The sequence below is a fragment of the Salvelinus fontinalis genome, chromosome 2, assembly GCF_029448725.1.
Source record: "Salvelinus fontinalis isolate EN_2023a chromosome 2, ASM2944872v1, whole genome shotgun sequence".
NCBI lineage: Eukaryota > Metazoa > Chordata > Actinopteri > Salmoniformes > Salmonidae > Salvelinus > Salvelinus fontinalis.
In genome coordinates, this window is record NC_074666.1 from 33,077,625 (window position 1) to 33,103,920 (window position 26,296).

General features: G+C 42.9%; 1 protein-coding gene and 1 pseudogene across 1 annotated transcript; one reads left to right on the forward strand and one right to left on the reverse strand.

Moving 5' to 3' along the window:
• Positions 1-272: 272 nt before the first annotated feature.
• Positions 273-1,211, forward strand: LOC129868803 (olfactory receptor 146-like). Its single transcript, XM_055943051.1, has one exon. The coding sequence runs from the start codon at positions 273-275 to the stop codon at positions 1,209-1,211; it is 939 nt and encodes a 312-aa protein (XP_055799026.1).
• Positions 1,212-6,414: 5,203 nt separating this feature from the next.
• On the reverse strand, positions 6,415-24,819 carry LOC129867002 (olfactory receptor 13C2-like; annotated as a pseudogene).
• Between the last annotated feature and the right edge of the window lie 1,477 nt (positions 24,820-26,296).

Consider the following 26,296-nt stretch of genomic DNA (forward strand, 5'->3'; position numbering starts at 1 on the left):
TCTAGTTATCTGGCTATCAAGTAAGGACATTAACTTACTTAGGTCAGCTGTTTGCAGAATATAGCTATTCAGCTAAATAGCTGAGATCACTTGTGTCATGTAAACCTTCCATAACAATGTATAGCTTTCTTTGCTAGCTAGCTACATCTCGTCTGACTGATGATAGCTATACAGCTACCAGCTGGAGCTGGATAGAAACTGATTCCCCAAGTTGTACGACTAATCTTTTCCAATTCTCCTCTCAAGATTCTGAGCTACTCCTTGACTGACAAATGGAGAACAACACGTACCCTAACCACGTTCTCCTCCTGGAGGGGTTAAAGGTCACACAACAGTCCTCGTACCCTGCCTTCATCCTCTTCCTCATTATCTACATCTTCACAATGGTGGCCAACATCGGACTCATAGTATTGATCTCCATGGAGAGGAGCCTGCACCAGCCCATGTACATTCTCCTCTGCAACCTGCCTCTTAATGACATAGTCGGGGCTACAACGTTGATACCTCGTCTGTTATGGGACATTTTGACCACAGCTCCTGAGCGATATATCACTTACATAGAGTGTGTCATTCAGGCTTTCTATACTCATGTTTATGCTACGACATCACACACCGTTCTCATGATCATGGCCTTTGACAGGTATGTGGCCATCTGCAACCCCCTGCGGTACGCTACCATCATGACAAACAAAATGGTTATCAGGCTGTCTGTGTCTGCCTGGGGGGTTGCCATAGTCTTAGTGGGGATTCTGCTGGGCCTCACCATCCGTCTGTCACGCTGCAGGTCTAACATATTTAACCCTTACTGCGACAACGCCTCCTTATTCAAGCTCTCCTGTGAGAATGTGTTCATAAATAACATATATGGCTTAATCTTTACTGTTGTGCTGTTTGTCTCGTCCATAGGCAGCATCAGTCTCACCTATCTCAAGATCGCCATTGTGTGTCTGAGCAGTAAAAACAGCTCTTTAAACAGCAAGGCCCTGACAACCTGCAGCACACACTTACTGGTCTACCTCATCGTGCTGGGATGTGGGTTTACCATTATCGTCCTCCACCGCTTCCCAGCCTTTGCAGACCTGCGCAAAGTGAGCAGTGTTCTGGGTAGTGTGGTCCCTACTTGTCTCAACCCCATAATATATGGTTTACAGACTAAAGAGATTAAACAGAGGATCTTTAGAGTGTTTCACAGAGCCAAGGTGTCCACATGATGTGTTAAATCAGACAGGAAAATATATGATATATCATATGATGAGCACTGTGTGTGGCATTCATGAAACAAGGGTGGGGTGTCTTCTCAGCCACCACCTGAGGGACCAGTTCTCTTGAATTGGATGCTAAAAGTAATTGAAAACCATGATTTCTACGGTGATATTCCACATTAAAAATATGTTTTAAAATGTATAAAATACAGCCACCCTTGTATGTGTTAGTACTACTGAAAAATGTCCTCATTCCTGCTATAAAGAAAATATAAACCAGGAAGAGCTCTATGTGGTTTTCAAATTGACATTTATTTTTATCTGGTGCAAGGTTTTTGGGGAGGGTTCCATGAATCATTTATAGATTGAATGTCCACATGCAAACCATCAATTATTCCATCAAGAGGTCTTTTTTATTGTGCAAAGTTTTATTTTAATTTGTGACGCTTACAGAAAAGGCAGAGGCACAAAAATGAAATGTGTGGATACTTTATTTTACAGTGTGCTATTTCCCTGATATTTAGAAAGAACATTATCAGATAGTAGGTACACAAGAAATCACCTAATGATTACTCTTTGGTTTCTTTTAGATTAATTAAAAACATGTATAATTACAAAACATATAGTACTGTATCTGGTAGTATGTACAATGCAAGTTAACAGGAATGTACAGTTGTTATTATTTTTGTGTTCCTTATCAATAAACTATTAAATCAAATGTATACAGTTGTGCAATATACATAATGAACCAAATGGTGAACAATAATGTTGTTCGGTTTAGTTTCTAAGAGTGTTAAACATTTAGTTTTTCTGCCTTCCGAAAAACAATCAATATTTGGAAGTAGTGACTTGGTATTATTTTGGAATCTGAAAATGATTACTCTTTTTAGCCCCATACTAAACTATTTTAAAAGTAGAGGCACAAGAGAGGAGCACTTCTTTGGTTTATAGTTAATCAATGAGGTGCTCTTTGATCAAGGGATACTATACATAAAAAAAGTTGGTGCTGGATTGTAAACAATGCCAGGAAAGCCGTTGCGCAAACAAACTTCAAGAATGAATCAACACACTCTCATTTAGTGTAAAAAATGTAAAAGCCTTTGTTGTATTAAGGCTTATGTATGGCAAGAATAAAAAACCTGCATAGCGGCTACAACAGCCTTCATCCTGGTGACAAAGAATATTGTTGGACAAACAGGTGTATATCCCAACTTTTACAGGAAGTGGTTCAATTCATTACCATATTTAATATATATATATATATATATATTAAATATAAAGAAATATGGTAATGAATATGGTAATGGTAATGAATTGAACCACTTCCTGTATATATATATATATATATTATTTTATTTAACCTTTATTTAACTAGGCAAGTCAGTTAAGAAAAAAATCTTATTTACAATGACGGCCTACACTTAAAATGTAAAGGCAAAAACAACTTTTGGGGAGAAAACACATTAAAAATACAGAGATAAACAAAACAAACATTGCATAACGAGAATGCAACACCTCAAAAGAAATGCTAAATCATAAAAGAAGAATACATACACACGAGTTCATGTTACCAAACTTAAATAAGAATGGAGAACAAAAAACTAAAAAAATTGAGAACAAAAAGTAAATCACATATATCTTACAGGAAGGGAGAATAAAACGTTTCCTAATTTAGACCCTGCAATACAGTTGATTTAATTTAAAGATCCAGAACGTTTCACGTTGTAGGAGGCGTTTGAGATGGCCATTGCTTTCAGAGAGTTTTGGCTGCCATGGCCAGCATGTCTATAATGTTTAGCAATCGGAAACATATTGTTAGCAGTTCTTCTAGTATAAGCATGTTCAGACACCCTGTCCTTGAGCCTTCTCTTAGTACGTCCTATGTAAAAGAACCCACATGGGCACTCCAGCCTGTACACCATATACAGTAGGTAGTGTTGCAGTTGACAAACGATTGCACTTGGTATTTGTTTTTACGATATGATGGCAGTGATTGCAGTTACCACACGGTTTGTGCATATTTGTAATAAACAGCTGGTGCACAAAATCAAAGGAAGTCTCTAGATTTTGCTCGCCTGAAGTAGAGTATATTTTGATAAATTGCAGGCCACACTACTTGCCTAGAGAGTTATCAGCTATACTTTTCCTGGCTGTTTATTTACCACCACAAACAGATGCTGGCACTAAGACCGCACTCAGTCAGCTATATACGGAAATAAGCAAACAGGAAACCACTCACCCAGAGGCGGCGCTCCTAGTGGCCAGAGACTTTAATGCAGGGAAACTTAAATCAGTTCTACCAAATCTCTATCAATGTTAAATGTGCAACCAGAGGGAAAACAATTCTAGATCACCTGTACTCCACACACAAAGACGCTTACAAAGCTCTCCCTCGCCCTCCATTTGGTAAATCCGACCACAACTCTATCCTCCTGATTCCTGCTTACAAGCAAAAATTAAAGCACGAAGCACCAGTGACTCGGTCTATAAAAAAAGTGGTCAGATGAAGCAGATGCTAAACTACAGGACTGTTTTGCTATCACAGACTGAACATGTTCCGGGATTCTTCCGGTGACAATGAGGAATACACCACATCAGTCACCGGCTTTATCAATAAGTGCATCGAGGACGTCATCCTCACAGTGACTGTACGTACATACCCCAACCAGAAGCCATGGATTACAGGCAACACTCGCACAGCTAAAGGGTAGAGCTGCCGCTTTCAAGGTGCGGGACTCTAACCCAGAAGCTTACAAGAAATCCCGCTATGCCCTGTGACGAACCATCATACTACACCGGCTTGCAAACTATTACAGACAACAAAGTGAAGCTCAGCCGCGAGCTGCCCAGTGACACGAGCCTACCAGACGAGCTAAATCACTTCTATGCTTGCTTCGAGGCAAGCAACACTGAGGCATGCATGAGAGCATCAGCTGTTCCGGGCGACTGTGTGATCACGCTCTCCGTAGCCGACGTGAGTAAGAGCTATAAACAGGCCAACATACACCAGGCTGAGGGGCCAGACGGAATACCAGGACGTGTGCTCTGGGCATGTGCTGACCAACTGGCAAGTGTCTTCACTGACATTTTCAACATGTCCCTGATTGAGTCTGTAATACCAACATGTTTCAAGCAGATCACCATAGTCCCTGTGCCCAAGAACACAAAGGCAACCTGCCTAAATGACTACAGCACTCACGTCCATAGCCATGAAGTGCTTTGAAAGACTGGTAATGGCTCACATCAACACCATTATCCCAGAAACCCTAGACCCACTCCAATTTGCATACCACCCAAACAGATCCACAGATGATGCAATCTCTATTGCACTCCACACTGCCCTTTCCCACCTGGACAAAAGGAACACCTATGTGAGAATGCTATCCATTGACTACAGCTCAGCGTTCAACACCATAGTACCCTCAAATCTCATCACTAAGCTAAGGAACCTGGGACTAAACACCTCCCTCTGCAACTGACCTCCCTCTGCAACTGGATCCTGGACTTCCTGACGGGCCGCCCCCAGGTGGTGAGGGTAGGTAGCAACACATCTGTCACGCTGATCCTCAACACTGGAGCTCCCCAGAGGTGCGTGCACAATCCCCTCCTGTACACCCATGACTGCATGGCCAGGCACGACTCCAACACCATCATTAAGTTTGCAGACGACACAACAGTGGTAGGCCTGATCAACGACGAGACAACCTATAGTGAGGAGGTCAGAGACCTGGCTGGGTGGTGCCAGAATAACAACCTATCCCTCAACGTAACCAAGACTAAGGAGATGATTGTGAACTACAGGAAAAGGATCACCGAGCACGCCCCCATTCTCATCGACGGGGTTGTAGTGGAGCAGGTTGAGAGCTTCAAGTTACTTGGTGTCCACATCAACAACAAACTAGAATGGTCCAAACACACCAAGACAGTCGTGAAGAGGGCACGACAAAGCCTATTTCCCCTCAGGAAACTAAAAATACTTTTCATGGGTTCCTGAGATCCTCAAAAGGTTCTACAGCTGCAACATCGAGAGCATCCTGACCGGTTGCATCACTGCCTGGTACGGCAATTGCTCGGCCTCCGACCGCAAGGCACTACAGAGGGTAGTGCGTACGGCCCAGTACATCACTGGGGCAACGCTGCCTGCCATTCAGGACCTATATACTAGGCGGTGTCAGAGGAAGGCCCTAAAAATTGTCAAAGACCCCAGCCACCCCAGTCATAGACTGTTCTCTCTACTACCGCATGGCAAGCGGTACCGGAGTGCCAAGTCTAGGACAAAAAGACTTCTCAACAGTTTTTACCCCCAAGCCATAAGACTCCTGAACAGGTAACCAAATGGTTACCCAGACTATTTGCATTGTGGGCCCAACCAACCCCTCTTTTACGCTGCTGCTACTCTCTGTTTATCTTAAATGCATAGTCACGCTAACTATACATTCATGTACATACTACCTCAATTGGCCCGACCAACCAGTGCTCCCGCACATTGGCTAATCGGGCTACCTGCATTGTGTCCCACCCACCACCCCCTCTTTTTACACTACTGCTACTCTATGTTCATCAATTATGCATAGTCACTTTAACCATTCCTACATGTACATACTACCTCAATCAGCCTGACTAACCGGTGTCTGTTTATAGCCTTGCTACTGTTTTTTTCAAATGTCTTTTTAATGTTGTTTTATTTCTTTACTTAGCTACACACACACACACATACCTTTTTTTCGCACTATTGGTTAGAGCCTGTAAGTAAGCATTTCACTGTAAGGTCTACTACACCTGTTGTATTCGGCACGTGACAAATAAACTTTGATTTGATTTCAAGTTATTCTCCCATCCTGTAAGAGATATGTGGTTTATTTTTTGTTCTCAATTTTTTTGTTTTCTGTATCTCTGTATCTTTTCACAATTCTATTACATATGGTAATGAATTGAGTCACTTCCTGTGAGAGTTGGCATATACACCTGTTTCTGCACCAATACTCTTTATCACCCTGATGAAGGCTGTTGTAGCCGCAACGCGTCTGTGGTTTTTTCCATGCATAATCCGTAAAACAATAAAGGCTTTTGAATTTTTACATTAAATGATAGTGCCTTGATTACTTCTGGAAGTTTGTTTGCACAAAGGCTTTTCTTGCATTGTTTACATTCCAGCATCAACATCTTTTTTCATTTAGTATTTTAAAAGTAGACTGTATTGAGTGTTTTGCGGTCAGGAGAATTTGCTTACTATTTTGTGGCCAGGACAGCGTGTTGAGTTTTCTGCGGCCCTGCAGTGAGATGGCTCTGTGATAGCCTTTCTCAGCTCCTTGTTCCTCAGGCTGTAGATAATCAGGTTCATGAAAGGAGTCAAAGCTGAGTACAGCACTGACACGATGATACACACCTACAACATTAACACAACATTAATACAACATTAAGACAACCGCAATGTGACAATGATACCTCCCTGCCCCCAAAAAATACAATAAATGCAAAGTTACACATTATTATACAACAATGATACGCACCTACAACATCAACACAATGTTATCTAACCTTATCACAACAATATTAACAGCACGACCTGGATCATATTTACCCATTAACATTTACACAGCATTAATAGGAAGGGTTGGGGTCAATTCCATTTAAATTCCAGTCAATTCAGGAAGTACTCTGAAATTCCAATTCTTGCCCATGCTTTTCAATAAGGAAAAAAACCATTGGAATTTGGATGAATAAATTCCTGAATTGACTGGAATTTAAATGAAATTGACCCCAACCCTGTTATTAGGATTATCATAGCCATGCCACCATGACACAAACCTCTCTCAACCAACAACGACTGAAGAGCATCAGTACAATATGCGACACACAATTAATACAACACTACCATCTCCTGGTGGGAACCCATTTTGCATACTGATAGACATTAACAGTGAAAGGACACAAATCAGAGGACATGGGTAACCAGAGTAATGGCACAAATATCAGACAAACTCTTCAGCTGGTGATTGTAGAATTCACAGTGTTGACTGAAGGATGTCTGATGGCAGAGTTAAACAGACATCGGAAGAGAAAGGGGGGGGGGGGGGGGGGGGGAGAATGAAGAGGAGGGTCACCTCTTGAGAGAAGTTTCCCACAAGGTAGGAGTCGCTGGGCGGCGCCCATTTTAGCTATCGCCACACCGATGAGGATGTAGGAAGTAAAGATGAGCACGCCGTGGTGAGCAGCGCTACAAGGGCAAAAGACCGACATTATACTGTCCACCAGCCGAGGATGGGTCGGACAAGCAGTGGCGCACTACGTTGGGTTTGCAAAACAAAAGCTGCGTTGCCATGGCAATGGCCGAGAGGTGCAGATGGCGTCTAAGGTCCACGCCCCGATGATGAGGGGCAGGTGGACGGGTTGGGTCATCACAGCGGTGTAGAGGAGAGAATTACAGATGGCCACATAGCAATCGTAGGCCATGACGGTCAGCAGGGCGTGGTTGTTGACGGCCACCTGGATGAAGCAGTACATATGGAGGAAGCAGCCGGGAACGGAAACAGTCTTGACCTCAGTCAGGAAGCCTGACAACATGTTGGGGACAGTGACTGTGGTGTAGACCATTTCCATGAAGGACAGGTTGTGTAGGAAGAAGTACATGGGGGAGCCCAGCTTCGGGTCGGTCCGCAGCTGTAGGATGAGATAAAGAGAGGGATTAGACAGTGATGTAATAGATAGGCCCAGCAGGGAGTTTTTACCGACAATGTGACTCGTCCAGGGAAGAATCTGGGTTCAAGAGTCCTGACTCCTGAGGAGTATAGTGTAGTCTACAGGCCCTCAGTGAGTGGACCTGAAGGAAACCTTTTGATCACTTACACTTACTACAACACCCAACACTCTTTTAACGTAATTTTTTTTCTCACATGCTTTGTAAACAACAGGTGTAGACTAAGAGTGAAATGCTTACTTACAGGCCCTTCCCAACAATGCAGAGAGAAAAATAGAAATAGTAGATTAAAAAAATATTTTAAAAAATCCACAAGGAATAAAAAAATAACAACACAAGGAATAAATATACAATGAGTAATGATAACTTGGCAATATACATGGGGTACCAGTACCAAGTCGATGTGCAGGGGTGTGCGTGTACAGTGTACAATACCAGATGATCATGCTGTTTCCTCCTAGGATGATGGAATAGGCCAGCAAGACGATGACAAACAGAACCATTCTGTTTTCCACCAGGCCCTGGATGATGAAGAAGGTGACAGGGCTGGGCCGGGTGCTGTTCATACCGCTGGGCCAGTGAGCCTGATTGGAACTTATACAAACCGAGTGCCGACAGAGAAAGACATTGATACCGTGTACACAGTGGTGAAAAAAGTACCCAGTTGCCATACTTGAGTAAAAGTAAAGATACCTTAATAGAAAATGACTCAAGTAAAAGTGAAAGTCACTCAGTAAAATACTACTTGAGTAAAAGTCTAAAAGTATTTGATTTTAAATATACTTAAGTATCAAAAGTATATTGCTAAATTATACTTAATTATCAAAAGTAAAAGTAGAAATGATTTCTTATTCCTTCTATTAAGCAAACCAGACGGCACAATTTTCTTGAATTTTAAATGTATGTTTAGCCATGTATGTTTAGCCACTCCAACACTCAGACATAATTTACAAATAAAGCATTTGTCTTTAGTGAGTCCGCCAGATCAGAGGCAGTGGGGATGACCAGGGATGTTCTCTTGATAAGTCTGTGAATTGGACCATTTCTCTACGCTGCTAAGCATTCTTTGGGTGTCAGGGAAAATGTATGGACTAAAAAGTGCATGATTTTCTTTAGGAATGTATTGAAGTAAAAGTAAAAGTTGTCAAAAATATAAATAGTAAAGTAAAGTACAGATACTCAAAACAACTACTTAAGTAGTATTTTAAAGTATTTTTTACTTAAGTACACATAGAAGAAGCACATTCTGAACGAACATGGTTTAGTACAGTTATATTTTGGTTACTAAAGTAGTTACATTAATACATGGTGTAAGAATAATTGTAATGAAAAGTGTTTCCCACAGCAGAAAAAAATACAAAATAAAATCGTATTATTTTTGGCCTTTCTATGGTCGTATCAGAATGGGGAAATCTAAATGCAATGTGATATGATAACAATAACTTACAATCATTTATAGTAAGTGGTAGTCGATTATGTTTAGTTAACAATTCCATCCATAAGCTTGAACACTGAATGCAAAATGTAGTAATATGTTGAAATCTGATTATTATAACATAAGTTTGCAAATAAAACACACTATTACACTTAACGCTAATTTATAAAACAGTTCTCTAAGCTCTCTATACATATTCACCTAGGGGCTGATTCCGACCTGAGTTAAGCAGGCGTAAATGGAACGTAATTCCCCATTTATGCAATTTTCTCTCAAAACATATTTTGACCTTTACCTTAATAAGCTGGAGAAAGCATGCTATTCACCCGCTGTTTGTTCGTGGGTGGAGATCTAAGAAATGAAGATGTGTTGCGAGTGTGTATACAGATAATCCGTATTCTGACTGTGATTTAATTCCATCATAATTCTACCACCTTTACGTGCCAGAAAATGATTAAGGTTGAGCGAACCTTCCAAGTGGGAAAAGCATCTACTATTCTACTTAATTTTTTCCGATAACAATAACAGCATTCTCCATGCACTGTAATTTATATACTGATAAGAGTTATTGATAAAAGATAGGAAAATTAGTAATCCATTTGGAGTAGGGGATTGTATACACATAGCAATTGTTTTAGATTATTTTTCTAATGCACTGCAGTACTTAATACAGCTGGTGGCCACGCCCGATACTGACTGTTACTTTTGATTTTGACCCCCCTTAGTCCAGGGACACATTATTCCATTTCTGTTAGTCACATGTCTGTGGAACTTGTTCAGTTTGTCTCAGTTATTGAATTTTGTTATGTTGATACAAATATTTACACATGTTAGGTTTGCTGAAAATTAATGCAGTTGACAGTGAGAGGACGTTGTAACGGTTGTCGTTGGTGGAAGGAGAAGAGGACCAAAGTGCAGCGTGGTACGTATTCATAATAATTTAATAAAGAATGAATACTGAACAAAAACAACAAACAGAAAATAACTACCCACAGCCCATAGTGGGAAAACAGGCTACCTAAGTATGATTCTCAATCAGAGACAACGATCGACACCTGCGTCTGATTGAGAACCATACTAGGCCAAACACATAGAAATATAACGACTAGAACAAAACATAGAAAAATAACATAGAATGCCCACCCCAACTCACGCCCTGACCAAACTAAAATAAAGACATAAAAAAGGAACTAAGGTCAGAACGTGACAGTACCCCCCCCCAAAGGTGCGGACTCGGGCCGCAAAACCTGAACCTATAGGGGAGGGTCTGGGTGGGCATTTACCGCGGTGGCGGCTCTGGAGCGGGACGTGGACCCCACTCCACCATAGTCTCGGCCCACTTATGTGGCACCTTAGGAACGGTGCCCCTCGCCACCGACCCCGGATTGGAGACCCTAGTAGAGGGTGCCTCTGGACTGGAGGGGCGACTCTGGACTGGAGGGGCGACTCTGGACTGGAGGGGTGACTCTGGACAGGAGGGGCAGCTGCGGACAGGAGGGCGACTCTGGCAGCTGCGGACAGGAGGGCGACTCTGGCAGCTGCGGACAGGAGGGCGACTCTGGCAGCTGCGGACAGGAGGGCGACTCTGGCAGCTGCGGACAGGAGGGCGACTCTGGCAGCTGCGGACAGGAGGGCGACTCTGGCAGCTGCGGACAGGAGGGCGACTCTGGCAGCTGCGGACAGGAGGGCGACTCTGGCAGCTGCGGACAGGAGGGCGACTCTGGCAGCTGCGGACAGGAGGGCGACTCTGGCAGCTGCGGACAGGAGGGCGACTCTGGCAGCTGCGGACAGGAGGGCGACTCTGGCAGCTGCGGACAGGAGGGCGACTCTGGCAGCTGCGGACAGGAGGCGACTCTGGCAGCTGCGGACAGGAGGGCGACTCTGGCAGCTGCGGACAGGAGGGCGACTCTGGCAGCTGCGGACAGGAGGGCGACTCTGGCAGCTGCGGACAGGAGGGCGACTCTGGCAGCTGCGGACAGGAGGGCGACTCTGGCAGCTGCGGACAGGAGGGCGACTCTGGCAGCTGCAGACAGGAGGGCGACTCTGGCCTGGAGAGAGAACCTGGAGGGAGGAGACGGAGAGACAGCCTGGTGCGTGGGGCTGCCACAGGACCCACCAGTCTGGGGAGACCTACAGGAGGCCTGGTGCTTGGAGGAGGCACCGGAAGGGCCGGGCTGTGGGGGAGAACTGGAGCTCTGGTGCGCAGCCTTGGCACCACTCCCTCAGGCTGGATGACTACTCTAGCCCGGACCCTCCAGAGTGCAGGCACAGGTTGAACCGGGCTGTGGGTGAGCACTGGAGATCTGGTGCATACTACGCGCACCTCTCCCTTAGGCTCAATTCCCACATTCGCCCGGCACGAGCGGAGCGCAGGCATAGGAAGCACTGCACCCTCCCAGCGCCCCGGAGACACAGCACGCAGAGCCGGCGCAGGATACCCTGGACCGAAACGGCGTACCGGAGGCCAGACACGCTGAGCCGGCACAATACGCCCTGGCTGGATGCCCACACTCGCATGACACTTTCGGGGGGCTGTCCTATAGCGCACCGGGCTATGGGCACGTACTGGCGACACCGTGCACTTAACCGCATAACACGGTGCCTGACCAGTACAACGCTGCTTACGATAAGCACGAGGAGTGGGCTCAGGTCTCCAACCTGACTCCGCCACACTCCCTGTGTTCCCCCCCCAAAAACATATTTTGGGGCTGCCTCTTGTTCCTGTCGCGCTGCCGTGCTACCTCCTCATATCGCTGCCTCCAATTCTTCCTTGGGGCGGCGATATTCCCCAGCCTGTGTCCAGGGTCCCTTACCATCTAATATCTCCTCCCATGTCCATAATCCTCTGCTCCCGTTTACCACGCTGCTTGGTCCTTGGTTGGTGGGTAGTTCTGTAACGGTTGTCGTTGGTGGAAGGAGAAGAGGACCAAAGTGCAGCGTGGTACGAATTCATAATAATTTAATAAAGAATGAATACTGAACAAAAACAACAAACCGACAAACGAACAGTTCTGTAAGGTGCAAACAAAAACACTAAACAGAAAATAACTACCCACAACCCATAGTGGGAAAACAGGCTACCTAAGTATGATTCTCAATCAGAGACACCGATCGACACCTGCCTCTGATTGAGAACCATACTAGGCCAAACACATAGAAATATAACGACTAGAACAAAACATAGAAAAACAACATAGAATGGCCACCCCAACTCCCACCCTGACCAAACTAAAATAAAGACATAAAAAAGGAACTAAGGTCAGAACGTGACAGACGGTTCTTTTTTTGCTGAGTTTATTATATTTTGTTTAAGATCTTTATTATATTATGTTTTAGATGTTTATTAAATTTTGTTTAACCAGTTTGGGGTGCAAGCCCGAAATCGGACCGAAAATGACACCCCTGCAGGGCGCGAAATTCAAAATCTATTTTTTAAAAATATTTAACTTTTACACATTAACAAGTCCAATACAGCATTTGAAAGATAAACATCTTGTCAATCCAGCCAACATGTCCGATTTTTTAAATGTTTTACAGAGAAAACACCACATATATTTATGTTAGCTCACCACCAATTACAAAAGTGGACAGACACGTATGAATTATGATTATGAAGTATGAATTATGATTGAAGTAGCATGCACAACCAACCGAAATAAACTAAAACCAACCTAAAGAGCCCAGAAAAAACTACCTCAGATGACAGTCATATAACATGTTACACAATAAATCTATGTTTTGTTCATAAAAAGTGCATATTTTAGCTATAAATCAGTTTTACATTGATGCTACCCAAAAATGCTAATACATAGCTTGAGTCTGAATCCAGCCGGGAGTAGCCAGAGAAAATACATACACCAACGTCGGCTACTAATTACACCTCATAAAACATTTCAGAAAAACATATGGTGGATAACTAATGAAAGGCATTCAACAGTTCGACATATATATGAAAAAGCATCCCAAATTGGGTCTTATCTTTCTTGATGTTCCATCAGAATGTTGTAACGGGGTCCAATGTCCAGTAGAGTCTTTAGTTGGGTTCCAGAACGAATTATTTCCCTCTTTGGTTAGCAGGCACGATAGCATTGCGGAGCTAGAAAGCATTTCTTCAAAAAATTCTTCCGTCGTTTCACATCTAAAGTCCAGAATAAATTGCAATAATATAATTAAAGTATATTGAAAAAACATACTTTAGGATGATTTTGTGACATGTATCAAATAATATCGTAGTCAGGCATCATATTCAACGTTATCTACCTTGTTCCAGAAGCCGAGAACAAATTATCCTTCGCGCCCGGATTTTTTTTTTAACTGCGCAGGTCTCACAAGAAGGTGTGTTATTCAGTCCATGGAAGAGATATTCGACTCCTTTCAATTCTCACTTCCGCATTACAGTCTGACGAACGCCTGTGACGTGTCCCTATTGTCCTAAGTCAAAGGGCCTTTTATAGAGAAGGTCTTAAAGAGACACATCGCATTTTGGAAAACTCAATTCGTCTGGGAAAATGGCTGTAAAAATATTTCTGTTCGACTTAGAGAAACAATTCAAACCTTTTTAGAAACTACAGACTGTTATCTATCCAACAGTAGTAAATATATGCATATTGGAAAATAAAAAGTTTCTTAGGAGGCCGTTTGAAAATGTGCACACATTTTCCAGTTTTTTCAATATTCAGCGTGCAGCCATAACAGGTTTTAAGGTTATCCATGTTTCTCTCCATTGCAGCCTTAGAGGTCAGACTGAGTGCAAGTGAGAGCCAGGTAGATGATCTGAAGAGGGAGAATGCAGGTAAAATGACACAAACTTGAGTTAGGCCTATATAAATCACTTCAACAGTGTAATTTGTGTTGTTTTCCCAAAATATTTCTAAGGATAGAAATGATTAGTTTGTAAAGGGTTATGGTTATGGTCAGGGCAAGCTAACATGCAAAGTAGCTAAAAAATAGTATGTAGTTTTAAAGTTTTAAAAGTTTGTTTACTATGTTACGTGTAGTATATGAGACCAGGCTGGATTGGAATACTTGTAGTGCTGTAATGACATCAAGGATACTCTTGAGGATCCTCTTGGAATTTGCAGCAGTGGTTCCCAAACTTTTTATTCTCCCGTATCCCTTCAAATATTCAACCTCCAGCTGCGTACCACCTCTAGCACCAGGGTCAGCGCACTCTCAAATGTTGTTTTTTGCCATCATTGTAAGCCTGCCACACACACACACTATACAATACATTTATTAAACATAAGAATTAGTTAGTTTTTGTCACAACCCGGCTCGTGGGAAGTGACAAAGAGCTCTTATAGGACCAGGGCACAAATAATAATAATAATCAATAATTTTGCAATTTATTTAACCATCTTACATATAAAACCTTATTTGTTCATCGAAAATTGTGAATAACACACCACAGGTTAATGAGAAGCGTATGCTTGAGAGGATGCACATAACTCTGCAACATTGGGTCGTATTGGAGAGAGTCTCAGTCTTAAATCATTTTCCACACACAGTCTGTGCCTGTATTTAGTTTTCATGCTAGTGATGCCTGAGAATCCACTCTCACATAGGTACGTGGTTGAAAAGGGCAGCAGTGTCTTAACAGCACAATTTGCCAAGGCAGGATACTCTGAGCGCAGCCCAATCAAGAAATCTGTCAGTGGCTTCTTTTTTAAATTCATTTTTCACAGAATCACTTGTTGCAATTTCGATGAGGCTCTCTTGTTCAGATATCGATAAGTGGACTAGAGGCAGGGCACGAAAGGGATAACAAATCCAGTTGTTTGTGTCATCCGTTTCGGGGAAAATACCTGCGTAATTGCGCACCCAACTCACTCAGGTGCTTCACTATATCACATTTGACATTGTCCCTAAGCTTGAGTTCATTTGCACACAAACAATCATAGAATGATGTAAAGACCTGCGTGTTGTCCTTGTTAATACAGTCAGAGAAGAGCTCCAACTTTTTAATCAAAGCCTCAATTTTGTCCCGCACATTGAATATTGTTGGGGAGAGTGCCTGTAATCCTAGATTCAGATCATTCAGGCAAGAAAAAACATCACCCAGATAGGCCAGTCGTGTGAGAAACTCGTCATCAGACAAGAGGTCAGACAAGTGAAAATGATGGTCAGTAAAGAAAACTTTATGCTCGTTTCTCAATAATAATTTTAAAAAATTGTCAATACTTTTCCCCTTGATAACCAGCACGCTTCTGTATGTTGTAAAAGCATTACATGGTCGCTGCCCACATCATTGCATAGTGCAGAAAATACACAAGAGTTCAGGGGCCTTGCTTTAACAAAGTGAACCATGTTCACTGTTGTGTCCAAAACGTCTTTCAAGCTGTCAGGCATTCTCTTGGCAGCAAGTGCCTATCAGTGGATGCTGCAGTGTACCCAAGTGGCGTCAGGAGCAACTGCTTGCACACGCATTACCACTCCACTATGTCTCCCTGACATGGTTTTTGAGCAATCAGTACAGATACCAACCCATCTTGACCACCAAAGTCCATTTGAGGTCTCAAAGCTGTCCAGTACTTTAAAAATATCCTCTCCTGTTGTTGTCCTGTCCAGTGGTTTGCAGTAGAGGATGTCTTCCTTAATTGACCACCCATAAACGTAACGGACATATACCAGGAGCTGTACCAGGCCCGCCACATCTCATCCAGCTGTTACGCATAGAATTCACTGGCTTGTATGCAAAGCATCTCCTGCCATGTCACTGATGCGTTGTGAAACAGTGTTGTTTGATGAAGACATTGTCTGTATTGTTATTTTTGGCCTTTTGTCCCAGCCATATCCACGGCAGCAGGAAGAATTAAGACCTCCACAATAGAATGTGGCTTGCCTGTCCTAGCCACTCGGTAGCTCACCATATAAGACGCTTCTAGCCCCTTCTTATTAATGGTATCTGTTGCTTTTATACATGTCTTACTACTCGAAAGTCGACTTAATTCTCGCTCAAAACTCCCCTAGCCTATTTTCCAAATTGCCATGTTTTGTTTCTAGATGTCTGCGCAAGAGTGAAGGTTTCATCAAGTTGTGAGATAGTAATTTTGCACATATAAGAAAAGGCACTACTCCCAATATAAGGGAACCCCAAATCAATGTAGTTCTCATATTTTTGCCTCTTCGATGGTCCAATGTCCCTTTCTGTTGTTCGGTGCTTTCCCGGGTAAGGGGGCAGTAGTTTTTCGGCTGCATCAGATTCACAACAGTCAGTGTCCATGCTAGCTGGGCTAACAACAAATGTAGAATTACTGATGCTAGCATTGGATGTGCTCGTGGAAGCAGAACAACTTGTGTCGTCGACAGGTGCAGGTGTAATACTGCTGGTAGTAGCAGTACTACCAGTAAAGCTGGTATGTGTCTCTATGGCCTTACTTTTTTAAACCATTTATCAATTTTCAAGTAAACGGAATGAGCAGTAGCTACGTATGGCTACATACGCACCGTTAGTGGAATTCCTGCGCTCGTACAATATGCATATTATTATTATTATTGGATAGAAAACACTCTCTAGTTTCTATAGCCGTTGGAATTTTGTCTCTGAGTGAAAAAGAACTCCTTCTACAGCACTTTTCATGATAGGGAGTCAGATTTCAGACATCTTGGCCCCTGATCTGGAGTCAGTTTAAAGGTCCCTGTAAATGCTATGGAGAAACAGACACTTCCAACGTCTTCCCCTGGATGTCAGTACGTGATGACGCTTTGAATGGAGTCGATTGCGCAATCAGGGGCTGTATAAAACAGCAAATACCGGAAGTAGCTTCCCTTTGCTGCCTGCGCCTGGCGCACGAAGGATGTCGGACTCGCCTCCTTCCAAGCTTTTGTTTAGCCAGTAATATTTCTCCGGTCATGTTTTTACTGTTATAGGTGTTAACAACATCATAAGGTAGTTAATTTGAACCGTTTTATAGCAATTTATATCCGTTTAGTGCGATTTTGAGGCATTTCTTTCTGAGACACTTTGAACCGCTGGGCACGTTTCCAGTTCATGCCGAATGTTAGTGGGCATTTCCACATGGCAAGAGGACAGCTTTCGACCAAAAGACGATTAGACCCAAGAAAGGATTCATTGCCCAAGATTCTGATGGAAGAACAGCTCAAAGTAAGAACAATTTATTATGATAAATCGTGTTTCTGTCGAAAAATGTGAAACGCTTATGCCGCCATTTTGTTAGGTGTAGCTTCGCTTGGCGCAACCTGTATTGAAAAGTAAGGATAATTTTAAAAATGTAATTCAGCGATTGTATTAAGAATTAAATTGTCTATCAATCGCTGTCCACCCTGTATTTTTTAGTCAAGTTTATGAGTATTTATGTATAAGACTAGATCACTGTCAAATATGGCGCACAACATTTTCTGACCAGCTGGGCAACTTTTCTCATTGTCTAACCATGATTTTGGTGGCTAAATATGCACATTTTCGAACAAACTCTATATGTATGTTGTAATATGATGTTACAGGAGTGTCATCTGAAGAATTCTGAGAAGGTTAGTGAAAAAATGTATACATTTTGGCGATGATTACGTTATCGCTCTCTTTGGCTAGAATCAATGCTCTGGTAACGTTTGCACATGTGGTATGCTAATATAACGATTTATTGTGTTTTCGCTGTAAGACACTAAGAAAATCTGAAATGTTGTCTGAATTCACAAGATCTGTGTCTATCCATTGCTGTGAGCTGTGTATTTTTAAGAAATGTTTTATGATTAGTAATTAGGTAATACACGTTGCTCTGTATTTTTTCTAGTTGAGTTGTGATGGTGGGTGCAATTGTAAACTATGATTTATACCTGAAATATGCACATTTTTCTAACAAAACCTATCCTATACCATAAATATGTTATCAGACTGTCATCTGATGAGGTTTTTTCTTGGTTAGTGGCTATCAATATCTTTATTTGGCCGAATTGGTGATAGCTACTGGTGTTGAGAAAAAATGGTGGACAAAGAAAAATGGTGTCTTTTGCTAACGTGGTTAGCTAATAGATTTACATATTTTGTCTTCCCTGTAAAACATTTTAAAAATCTGAAATGGTGGCTTTATTCACAAGATCTGTATCTTTCATTAGGTGTCTTGGACTTGTGATTTAATGATATTTAGATGCTACTATTTAATTGTGACGCTATGCTAGCGATGCTACTCAGTGTGGGGGGGGGGTGGGGGGTGCTCCCGGACCCGGGGTAGAGACCCGTGAAAGGTTAATGTTATTGGTTGTTAATTATTTGACTAGGCTACCTGTATTAGACATTGTCTTGTTATTTCGCTGAACACTAAATAGTTACATTTTATCTTTGGCAGTGAAACGACTAAACTCAGGCGAGGAAAAACACCTCACCCATATGTATATGTAGTGAGGTGCGTACTGGCGGTAAAGAAGTCAGGCGCAGGAGAGCGAAAACTGATTTACAACGGTGTCGTTTAATATCCATAAACCACCGTCAACAGAATACAATAAATGGGTCAAACAAAACCCGGTAAATACCAGCACTACAAGAAACAATTACCGACAAGGACATGGAGGGAACAAAGGGTTAAATACACAACATGTAATTGATGGAATTTGAACCAGGTGTGATGGAAGACAAGACAAAACCAATGGAAAATGAAAAGTGGATCAGCGATGGCTAGAAGGTTGGTGACTTCGACCGCCGAACGCCGCCCGAACAAGGAGAGGGACCAACTTCGGCAGAAGTCGTGACAGTATAGCCCCGTTGGAAAATATAAATGGACCGTTTGAAAATGCAATGAAAAAATGTGAATCACATTTTTATTTTACGTACCCCTGATGGCACTGCACGTACCCCTGGGGCAACTCCTTGTGGTGGGCTGAGCATCTGCAGGCTGACTACGGTCGTCAGTTGAACAGTGTTTCCTCTGACACATTCCGGGTTAAGCGAGCGGGTGTTAAGCGCGGCTTGGCAGGTCATGTTTTGAGGGACGCATGACTTGACCTTCGCCTCTCCCGAACCCGTTGGGGAGTTGCAGCAATGAGACAAGATCGTAATTGGATATCATGAAATTGTGGAGAAAAAGGGGGTAAATAAAAAATACACTTCCATTCAAAAGTTTGGGGTCCCTTAGAAATGTCCTTGTATTTGAGAAATTAAGGCTATTCCATGTGAGAAATTGCCAAGAAATTGACTACTCCGTTCACAGAACAGCGCTACCTGGCTCTAATCAGAATAGAAAGAGTGGGAGGCCCCAGTGCACAAAAAGAAAAGTACATTAGTCTAGTTTGAGAAACGCCTCACAAGTGCCCGCAAAACACCAGTCTCAACATCAACAGTGAAGAAGCGACTCCGGGATGCTGGCCTTCTAGGCAGATTTACAAAGAAAAAGCCATATCTCAGACTGGCCAATAAAAATAAAAGATTAAGATGTGCAAAAGAACACAGACACTGGACAGAGGAACTCTGCCTAGAAGGCCAGCATCCCGTAGTCGCATCTTCACTGTTGACGTTGAGACTGGTGTTTTGCGGGTACTATTACAGTTGAGGACTTGTGAGGCATCTGATTCTAAAATTAGACACTCTAATGTACTTATCCTCTTGCTCAGTTGTGGACCGGAGCTTCCAACACTTTCTATTCTGGTTAGAGCCAGTTTGCGCTGTTCTGTGAAGGGAGTAGTACACAGCGTTGTACGAGATCTTCAGTTTCTTGGCAATTTCTCGCATGGAATAGCCTTATTTTCTCAGAACAAGAATAGACTGACAAGTTTCAGAAGAAAGGTCTTTGTTTCTGGCTATTTTGAGCCTGTAATCGAACCCACAAATGCTGATGCTCCAGATACTCAGCTAGTCTAAAGAAGGCCAGTTTGATTGCTTCATTAATCAGACAACAGTTTTTTTTTCAGCTGATCAATTAGCCTTTTAAAATGATAAACTTGGATAAGCTAACACAATGTGCCATTGGAACACAGGAGTGATGGTTGCTGATAATGGGCCTCTGTACGCCTATGTACTGTAGATATTCCATTACAAATCAGCCATTTCCAGCTACAATAGTCATTTACAACATTAACAATGTCTACACCGTATCTCTGATCATTTGATGACATTTTAATAGACAAAAAATTAGCTTTTCTATCAAAAACAAGGAAATTTCTATGTGACCCCAAACTTTTGAACGGTAGTGTATATTACACATGCAAAAAAATATATATAGCTATAATTACATTCGGAGAAAGAGTCTGTTTTGGAAGAAAGCGAGAACGTAAGGCAAAGTATATATAGAGAGGTAGAAAAAAACAGACAGACAACCAGAGGGGGAAGGAAGGAACGAGAGAGGGAGCAGGTTTCTGAGTCAGCGAATCAGGCTGTGGTGGTAATCAGGGCAGAAGTGCAGCGTGGCTGTTCTTTCCTGCTTTGGCACCCTCTAAGACTGAATCAGAGTTAAGGAGTAAGCAAGAAACGCCGAGAACCACCTCAAGGTCGAAATCCCTCTCACAGAGTGGCAGGATGATTTAAAACACCCATTCAATAGAATTGCAGAGAGTTAGACAAATTACAGGAGCACTGACCCTCTCTCAACACCATGACATCCTGATTTAACATGGATCTTCATTAGAGAGATGGAGATTAAAAGAACTTATTGAGGTGGTGACCTGTATCTAAGCTATATGACAGAATGATTTAGAAGGGTAGGTCTAGTTTTGGGAATGCTTAGTGAATCTTAAAACCTGTGTACCTTTATTTGGATGTGGTGGGGGGAATTAATCTGAAGGGTAGTTCACTTGTAGGAAACTGTAGCTCTCTGCAGAATATTGTGTCTGCCATGAGGAGGGCCACACACAACCACAGAATAGGGACCACTCAATAGAGTTCCCTGCACACAAGTATTGTTTTAATCAGTCCGTAGCCTGACGAGAGCGAGAAAGCGATTCATAACCCCATTACCTGTGGCAGCATGCAGTGTGTGATGTCAATAGGTGTGCAACAAAGTTTCTATGTTCATAAGGCTAATAACTTGAATATTGGAAAGGTGTAACAATTTTTCATTTGCATAAATAAGTGAGTGAAATGCATCAGAAAGGTATTGGAAAGTTCAGGAAACACCAGGAAAGCTTATCAGGTAATAATTGTGTCTGTAAAAAAAGGTTGTGCATTGCTTTCAATTGCGGTTTTGTCACTGTCGCTTCTAACGTCTCCTGTGCTGCTGGTGGATGTTGTCCGGGTCTTAATAGGTAACAGATCCAAACCGCTCTGTTTGTTCCAACCACATTTAGCAGATATCAGAGGTTACTCAAGTAAACACGGTTCTATGAACTAAGCGGGGCATTTTTATTTGTATTTATTTATTTAATTACATTTTTTACTTTAATTTAACGAGGCAAGTCAGTTAAGAACAAATTCTTATTTACAATGATGGCCTACCCAGGCCAAACCCTAACGACGCTGGGCCAATTGTGCGCTGCCCTATGGGACTCCCAATCACGGCCGGTTGTGATACAGCCTAGAATCGAACCAGGGTCTGTAGTGACGCCTCTAGCACTGAGATGCAGTGCCTTAGACCGCTATACCATTTTTAGAGGCATTATTACAGACCGCTTCTCAATTTTTGGGGTTTCCGACATATATTGATGGTGAAAACTGGTGCTTATTTTGGAGGATGCAGCCTTGCAGAACGATCAGACAGAAATCTGGATCCTTCTGGAGGGCCACATTTTGGTCGGCACTGTTCTACAGAACACATTTCTGTCTGATCATTCTGCAAGGCTGCATCCTGAATAAGCCCCAGTTTTCAATATTGATATTTATCGAAAACCAAACACATTGACAGGACAGGCAGGGTCAAAACCAGGAGGGCGAGAAAAAGAGAGACTGGGAAAAGCAGGAGCTGAGACACAAAAACACTGGTTGACTTGACAAACAAGACGAACTGGCAACAGACAAACAGAGAACACAGGTATAAATACACAGGGGATAATGGGCAAGATGGGCAACACCTGGAGTGGGGTGGAGACAATCACAAAGACAGGTGAAACAGATCAGGGTGTGACAGTACCTGGCGCCACCTGGCGTCCTACCTGGGCAGGTATGCGTCCTGCCTGGTCGCATACCTGGTTGACCAGGGTAACGGTAGTGAAAGTCGGCGATGAAGGCTGGGTCCAGGATGTCTCAAGCAGGGACCAAGCACCTCTCCTCCGGGCCATAACCCTCCCAGTTAACCAGGTACTGAAAACCCCTGCCCCGTGGCTGAACACTCAGGAGGCATCTCACCGTGTACGCTGGATGGCCATCAATTACATGGGGAGGAGGGGTGGGCCTGGAAACAGAAGACAAAGGGCTGTGAGACACAAGCTTAATCCTAGGCACATGGAAAGTAGGGTGAATAAGGAGGGTACGGGGTAACAAAAGACGAACAGCAGGGGGGGCTCTAGAGACTCTAGAGATGGGGAAAAGGCCGATGAAATGGGGGGAAAGTTTACGGGAGAGCCATACCCTCTGCCCGAACCGATAGCGTGGAGCAGGGGTTCGGTGGTGATCCGCTTGTCGCCTATACCTGAAGGTGGTCTTCAACAGAGTGGCCCGGGCTCTCTTCCAGGTACGGCGACAGCGGCAGATGAACATCTGGGCAGAGGGATTGCTGACTTCCTATGCTCAGGGAAGAGCAGAGGCTGATAACCCAAGGAACACTCGAAGGGCGAGAGACCCGTGGCAGAGCAAGGAAGGGTGTTGCGAGCGTACTCAACCCATACCAGTTGCTGACTCCAGGTGGTAGGGTTGACAGAGACTAGGCAGCGAAGAGTCGTCTCTAAGTCCTGGTTGGCTCGCTCCGAATAGCCGCTGGACTCGGGGTGGAATCCGGAGGACAGGCTGGCCGATGACCTAATGGGCGTGCAGAACGCCTTCCAGAACCGGGATGAGAACTGCTTACCCTGGTTCGGAGACCATGTCCACTAGGAGTCAGTGGAACTGGAAGACGTGCTGCACTATAAGCTGGGCCGTCTCCTTGGCCGAGGGTAGTTTGGGGAGAGGGATGAGGTGGGCGGCTTTGGAAAATCGGTCGACCACAGTCAGGATGGTAGTGTTGCCCTCAGATGGGGGAGACCCGTGATGAAATCCAGGGATATATGGGACCAGGGACGGTGAGGGACAGGCAGCGGTTGGAGAAGACCAGCCGGAGCTTGCCGAGGTGTCTTGTTCTGTGCGCAGACCATGCAGGCGGCGACAAACACGGCAACTTCTGAAACCATAGTAGGCCACCAAAAGCGGCGTCGCATGAAGGCCAGAGTCCGACGAGAGCCCGAGTGACAGGCAAGCCTGGAGGTGGTTGGTCCACACAATGTATACAGGTAACAAGTTCAAACAGAGGCAGTTAATACAGGTAATGAGTGGAGAACAGGAGGGCTTCTTAAAGAAAAACTAACAGGTCTGTGAGAACCAGAATTCTTACTGGTTGGTAGGTGATCAAATACTTATGTCATGCAATAAAATGCAAATTAATTACTTAAAAAATCATACAATTTGATTTTCTGGATTTTTGTTTTAGATTCCGTCTCTCACAGTTGAAGTGTACCTATGATAAAAATTACAGACCTCTACATGCTTTGTAAGTAGGAAAACCTGCAAAATCGGCAGTGTATCAAATACTTGTTCTCCCCACTGTATGTGATTGCAGGTGCGTGTAAGGATGACAAAGGCAAAGAATATTACCGTTTACAGGGAATTTATTCTTCCTTCACACAGTAATTTGAGGAAAAGGGGCTGGACGGAACCAAAGCAAAGAAAGTAAAAGTTAAAGAGCCCCCGCTCTCCTACCTTACCTGCCTTCCCACTTCTAACCTAACCTTTAGCACCACCTGGTGCGCCAACCAAAATACAGGGGGTGGTCCTCCTAGGTCTTACATAGTGTGCATAGACAGATTAAATACTACGGGTTATATATGCCCTCAGACCTCTTGCCTAAACATACCCAAGGTGCGTTCCCCTTCCCACCCTGGGAACAAATGAAACACAGAATAATTTACCAATACTCTAAGTGTGAAATTTCAATAACCACAAACACTAATTCCTATTGTCATACACATACCTCTGAAGGAGCTGCTACAAAATAATATTTAAAAAACTTTCACTGACCACCACAAGCCACATAGGACATAAAACGAAGCTCTCCTCTCTGACGAAGGAACACTGGCTTTTATCAAGCTGGAGAAGGAGTTAGTAATTGAAGAAACAGCTGTATCCCCTGACGAGAGGGAGAGGTCAGAGCTCCGATCAGCGATTGGCCGACCATTGGCCGACCAAACAGCTGCTTTAGGAATCCAGGAAGCCATTTCCTGAAATAGACACACATACAAACGCGTAACAACACAGAAACTGGGGAACGTAACAGAGCGAAATCGAATTTCCTCTCCATCCGTCATTCCCGCAGTCGCCCATCGATGCAGATGGTCAAAGCGATGAGGGAGTCAAGATCGGTGGGTAACTCCCGAGCAGCAAGCTCATCCTTAACCACCTCCGAGACGCTGTGCAGGAACATGAATAACATTGAATAACACATTAGTAAATGGCAAAAAAAGACAGTCAAAAAATAAATCATATGGAATAAGATTTTGAAGTGTCTGTCCTATATCTAGTAGCTATAAGAAAGCTTAGTAATTGTTCTTGTTGTTTTGGCCACATAAAGTATTCATATTCCTTGACTTATTCCACATTTTGTTATGTTACAGCCTGATTTCAACATGTATTAAATATAGACACAACACCCCATAATGACAAATTGAAAACACATTTTTGTTTTTGCAAATGTATTGAAAATTAAATACAAAGATCTCATTTACATAAGTATTCACACCCCAGAGTCAATACATGTTAGAATTTTAATTATTCAAGCTCTGTCAAATTGGTTGTTGATCATTGCTTGACAGCCATTTTCAAGTCTTGCCATAGATTTTCAATCAGATTTAAGTCAAAACTGTAACTCGGTCACTCAGGAACAATCACTGTCTTCTTGGTAAGCAACTACAGTGTAGATTTAGCCATGTGTTTTAGGTTATTGTCCTGCTGAAAGGTGAAATAATCACCCAGTATCTGGTGGAAAGCAGACTGAACCAGGTTTTCCTCTAGGATTTTACCTGTGCTTAGCTCCATTCCGTTTCTTCTTTATCCTGAAAAACTCCCCAGTCCTTAATGATTACAAGCATATTCATAACATGAAGCAGCCATCACTATGCTTAAGAATATGGAGAATGGTACTCAGTAATGTGTTGTATTGGATTTGCACCGAACACACTTTGTATTCAGGACAAAAAGTTAATTGCTTTGCCAATTTTTTTTGCAGAATTACTTTAGTGCCTTGTTGCAAACAGGATGCATGTTTTGGAATTGTTTGTATTCGTTACAGGCTTCCTTCTTTTCACTCTGTTAATTAGGTTAGTATTTTGGAGTGACTACAATGTTGAGTGGGTTCCTTCCTCTCCGGCAAGTGAGTTAGGAAGGATGCCTGTATCTTTGTAGTGACTAGGTGAATTAATACATCATACAACGTGTAATTAATAACTTTCCCATACTCAAAGGGATATTCAATGTCTGCTTTTTTATTTTTACGCATCTACCAATAGGTGCCCTTTGCGAGACATTGGAAAACCTCCCTGGTATTTTGTATGTGTGGGGTATAAAGATGAGGTAGTCATTCAAAAATCATGTTAAACACTATTATTGCACAGTGAGTACATGCAACTTATTATGTGACTTGTTAAGAAATGTTTTACTTCCTAACTTATTAAGGCTTGCCATGACACAGGGGTTGAATACTTATTGACTCAAGACATTTCAGCTTTTCATTTTTAATGAATTTGTAAACATTTCAAAAATCATGATTCCACTTTGACATTATGGTGTATTATGAGTAGGCCAATGACAAAAAAATCTAAATTGAATCCATTTTAAATTCAGGCTGTAACACGACAAAATGTGGAAAAAGTCAAAGGGTGTCAATACTTTCTGAAGGTACTGTT